Source organism: Acanthisitta chloris, unplaced genomic scaffold (genome assembly GCF_000695815.1).
Source record: "Acanthisitta chloris isolate BGI_N310 unplaced genomic scaffold, ASM69581v1 scaffold22028, whole genome shotgun sequence".
Lineage (NCBI taxonomy): Eukaryota > Metazoa > Chordata > Aves > Passeriformes > Acanthisittidae > Acanthisitta > Acanthisitta chloris.
Genome location: NW_008686756.1, coordinates 1 through 5,148, shown reverse-complemented (window position 1 = coordinate 5,148; position 5,148 = coordinate 1). Strand labels below are relative to the sequence as shown.

At 46.1% G+C, this 5,148-nt stretch overlaps 1 protein-coding gene across 1 annotated transcript; it reads right to left on the bottom strand.

The window, feature by feature from the left end:
* Window positions 1-934: 934 nt before the first annotated feature.
* Window positions 935-5,145, bottom strand: LOC103807587 (acyl-coenzyme A thioesterase 1-like; the record flags this gene model as incomplete). The annotated part of the gene is made up of 3 exons (XM_009080319.1): window positions 935-1,540; window positions 3,274-3,476; window positions 5,130-5,145. Coding segments are annotated over 3 exons (825 nt in total), but the record flags the coding sequence as incomplete, so codon positions are not given.
* Between the last annotated feature and the right edge of the window lie 3 nt (window positions 5,146-5,148).

Here is a 5,148-nt window from a genome sequence, read left to right as displayed (position 1 = left end):
CAAGCGCGCCCCACGCAGCGGCCGTGCCAGTCCCGCAGCCGGGCGGCTTTGAGCAGCGCTTTCGGGCAGGCAGCTGCGGAGGCATTCAGGGAATGTACAGAGACACTGCCCTTCAACAGGGCTGCAGACCCGCACAGAGATACCCAGCCCTGCCCAGGGGACGAGCAGCTCCGGGATGACTACCAACAGGACCGGTTCTGTTGTTCCTTCATACACACCCAGCGCTGCTTGATTGCTGCTTTTCTATCAATAAAAATTAACTACCTAACCACATCGGTGATCAGTTTTTATAACATTATGAACTGTTTAAATGTCTCATTTCTACTGCATGTCCCTAGAATGTCACATCAAGCCATGGGCTGTTGTTGCCTATAAATGGGAGATGTGTCATCTGAGGGTGCAGACATGATATTGCTGCTTTTGGTAAGTGAAGTATTAGATATTGTTAAGGCAGATGCATTCTAGTGGTGTGGTAGAATGGGAAGGAGCAACAAAGGAAAGGGAAGTGCATGGGGAGAACAGAAAGACTACAGGAGTCAGGAAGAAAGAACTGCTGCTTCCAGAAAAACTGGAACACTAGAACTAGAACACAAAGCTGGCTCTGCTAAGGGCAGTGGCATACATTTCCTCTGAGAAAGTCAAGGCACATTTTTATCCCAGTTCTCATCTTGGATGAGTTACCTTCCACTTAAATTCACATTTAAAGCACACCCAGCCTTACTACCATTTGTTTTCCACAACTTGTAATCCTGTACTACACAAAACAGCAGGCCAAGACCTCTAACTGAAGTGGTGTAAAAAGGAAGCAGCTTTCATGCTCTCGCCCACTATCATCCTCCAAGAAACCAAATAGCTTATTCTCTGATGTTCTTTGTTCTGAGCCACTTAAACTAGAAAACCCAGCATTTTCTTCTGTAAAGTAACCTAATTCACCTCACAGCTTACTGGATGTTCCAGATGGCTTGCCTGGGAGGTGTTTGCGAAAGAAAGCTTGGATCTGCTGCCAAGCATCTATCTGTGCCTCACAGTGTGCCTTGGGCTCCCCTCCCCACTCCACAGGCTTGCCGACTAGCAGGTGCATTGAGGCTGCACACATTGGGAAAAACGGGGGTTCAATGTAGTGTCCTGCTCCAGGATAACAGACTATCTCAGGCTTTTCCTTCCCATGAGCTTGCAAACGTTTGCTCCCCTCGACTGCAAAGAATTCGCTTTTCCAGTTGCGATCATCCTGGCCAACAATGAACAAGAAGCGACACTCGGCCTTCTCCAAAGGGATAAAGCTCTGCTGGTCAGGCCCTTCAAGTGGGTTGTTCAATACATCGATAATATCAGCAATCCCGGACTTGCTGACCTTGATGCGCTTTGTATTGATACCAAGGGGTGGAATGGTGATGTCCTTGTAGCGGAGCACTGCACCCACGTTTGCCACCGAGCCGTTGATAAGGGCAGTGGCTGTGATGCCCTTCAGGAAGGAGGCCATGGAGATGCATAGGTCACCCCCCTTCGAGATTCCAAGCAACCCAATCCCTGGACCTTTAACCTGGAGGTGAGAGAAGAGAAACCACAATGAACCATGTGCATGCCACTTATTTTAACCGCTGCCACATTTGCAGCAGTGTCTGTCCTGAATGTGGACCCCAAGTATAGGCATCTAAGGTCCAGTGTGCAGGGACCATATCTGAGGCACCCTGGGCACTGTTCCATGCTTGATTTATGATCCTAAGCCCTATTGAGACTGCAGCATCATCCTCACAAAGGTTCAGTGCTGAAGTAGAGAGTACAGCTGTGCTTGCAGATGTGCAGTCACAGATTCACTTGTCTTATAAGGCAGTTCAGGGAAGAAGAGGGAAGGGGCAGGGGAGGCCTTTTCTACAAATGCTTTCTTGCAGTACAAAATGCTCAAAGGCAGCAATGACTGACACTGTCTTCAGTATGATAACATATTTCTCATGTTCAAACAAGTTCTTTGGTTCCCCTGTTAAGAAGCTAACATGGAGCACCAGGCTCCACATCAGTTGCTCTCTTGCTTCTCTAGTATACCTGGTGTCTAACTCACAGGGAGTATTCTGAGGTAGCTTACTCATTAAAATGTATCTTAAAACAGTAACCTATTAAAACCATTTTTATAAGAGAACTGTACAGTCCTCTGGAGTCAATCTAGAATAGGTTACCTTCATTGTCTCTTATACAAGGCAAATTAACCAGAACAGGAAAGTTAAATAACCCTACAGGGTGCTGAAATACTATAAGGATATTGGAAGAAGGTTAGCTGCTATCACAACTGCTTTGATATCCAAAGACCCTAAGCGGCAAAAAGGCTTTGAGTCAGCATCTAAATTTAATACCTCTTGTATCTTATCACCAGTGTAATAGGCTCCAAACCCACTGATTTTGAAACATGGAAAGGGGGAAATTAGAAAATATGGCTGAAATTTTGCAACACTTTAAAAACACGGTGAGGGTATCAGTAGTAATGGGAGGCAATAGTGCTGCTCTCAGGGACAAAAAAAAAAGCAGGAGGAAGCAATTTTCAGAGGTTTTTTTAGGCAGACAGGTGGCATGAGCAGTTAAGGTTAAGGTGACTGAAAAACAACCAAGACCTTTAACAACTACTCATCTTTCTGAGGTTGAGGAAGGCATTTATTTCATTTTCTGGAGAAACCAAGTGTTGCCTTTTGCAATTCAAGTTACTGTCGTGCACGGCTACTTGTAAGGACACGCAGAACCCAGCAGGGTTCTCTTCTAAGAGGTGCTGAATTAAAAGGATCCCTAAGTCTACAACTAGCCACTTACACCCACATTCACCAAATTCCAACATTTGAAGCTATTTTAACAGTTTCTACATTACACAGTAACAAATGTGTACTGGTGGACTTCCTTAAGACCTGGATCACAGAAGGTTATCCTGTGCTCCACAGCTGAAAAGGACATTTAGTTCTGAAGGGCATTCTACAGAGCATAAACCTAAAAGCCCCACTGGAAGTCATATAAGCCTCCAGGCAACTAGCAGGTTAGTTATGACACTAGGTTGAATGGAGTAGAATTACCAGTATGTGACCTATGTGTCACACACACAACCTGACCAGTTCAAAATGAAGAACTCGAACAATCTGCCAGAGAGCCATTGTAAGGGGAGTTAAAGATATCAAACAAATTAATTACAGCCAACTTAACAGCGATGCTATTTTACGTACAGCAGCTCTGACGACATGCAGTCTGACAGGACCTAACAATTAACAGTTCACTGTAGTGCGAGTCAATGAACAAACCAACCTGGGAGTGTTTTAACATATAGTTTACAGCTTCTTCAAAATATTCCAGGTGGAATTCCTCCATCTCTTTAGGGAGATCTTCATAGCTATAGAAAGCCAGAGCCAGCACAGCAAAGCCATAGTTGGCCAGCAGGCATGCCCTATATTCAGGGAGTCCTCCTCCAGTTCCATACAAGTCAATAATTCCCGGAAAGGGGCCATTTCCTGTGAGAGATCACACAACAAGACACGTTAAGCCACAATTTGTAATTTATATTCCAAAATCGTAGGCCTGGGAATGTGTCTTTAAAAAAAAAAAGACAAAAAAGAGAGTAGCAGGATGGTATCAAAAGCCCTAAACTACTGTGCCAGTTTTCATTAAATGGCTACATTGCTTCAAGATTAAACAACCCAGTACAAATTGGCAGGCCTGCTAATGCTCTGAATAACATCAGGGAACATGTGGCTGGAAGAGAAGGGATCCTTTGATATCCACAACTAGTTCTCTATATCATGTAAATTCACTGAAAAGGTATCAAGCTCTCCTTCAAAAATACCCAGGAATCTTTTCCTTAGTGCACTTCTCAGAAGACTGATCCAAAAAACCTCATCTTTGTTGGTTCCAGCTTCTCAGAGTAAATGTACTAAAGCCATTTATTCTGGGATCAAGATAAGAAAGTATGTGAAACCAGCCTTGTCAACCTGGTAGGGAAGCTTTACACGAGGTTCATCAGGGATCAGGGACTGAAGTCCAGAGCTGAGAGGGATTGCCACAAACTGCTAGCGAAGTATGGAAAGGAGGACGCCAAGAGGGTGACTCCTGTTCCTGCTCAGGAGGGAGGGTTAGGCTTCCCTAGACTAACGCGTAGAAACATTGAGCAATGATCAGGAAGAACTGGAAATTTGGGTTAGGCTTCCCTAGACTAACGCGTATAAACATTGAGCAATGATCAGAAGAACTGGAAATTCACCTCCAGCCTCAAGGCTACAATGCAGTCAGTGTTGGGACAGCATGTATGGTTTTAGCACAATCACGAAGGAGTTACCAGATACTGCAAGGATGAAAAGGGAGAGTGGAAAGCATGTGATCCAAAGAGGAGCTCCTTGAGTATGTGGGGTTCCAGACACATACGTGGTAAAAGCCTCTGGATTGCAGGGGCAGGGAAAGGTGGTGGTGGTGCAGCTACTACAACAGCCAACCAAGAGAATGCAGGAGATGAGGTATCATACAGACAACTAGCAGAAATCTGGACAGCTGCTGGGGGGACAACACAGCATCCGTCAGGCAATCTGAAAACCTCACAGACCCCCTTAATGAGGGTTTTCTGAGAAAAATACTGTAAGGACAAACCTGCCCAATGCTTTCCTTGGTTTTCTGCTCACAAACAGTGATGAATGTGGCAGCAAAAGGCAGCGTGGGCTACAACAACTAGCATATTACTAAGTTCAGAATCTGTGGAGAGGCTGGAAAGTGAAGCAGCAGGCTTAAACTCCACAGTTTAGGAGAGCACTTCCTCAAGGAATACTAGCTGAATCCCTTGGAAAACAGCCAGGTAAAGGTACCTTGAAGGCTGTCTGACACCACCTCCCATGGCATTCGGGAACAAACGGGGTACTGTGACCAATAGGAGCCAGTTAAATAAACTCACATGTCCTTGAGCACGTGCAGCTACTCTACATGAGGAGTGCGGTCAGCAGACCGAAGCTGGCTGGGCTGATCGGGCTGCTCTTTGAGGAGTGCCCAGTGCCAGCTGGCGAGGCCCAGCTCCCCTCTGATGGTAACGGGCTCAAGGACAGCCCGGCGGGCTCTGGCTCCGGCCTGGGGAAGAGCAGAGGCAGCGCCCGCGGGGGAAGGAGCGCGGCGTGGTCAGTACTCACCGGGGGGCAGGAAAAGCGT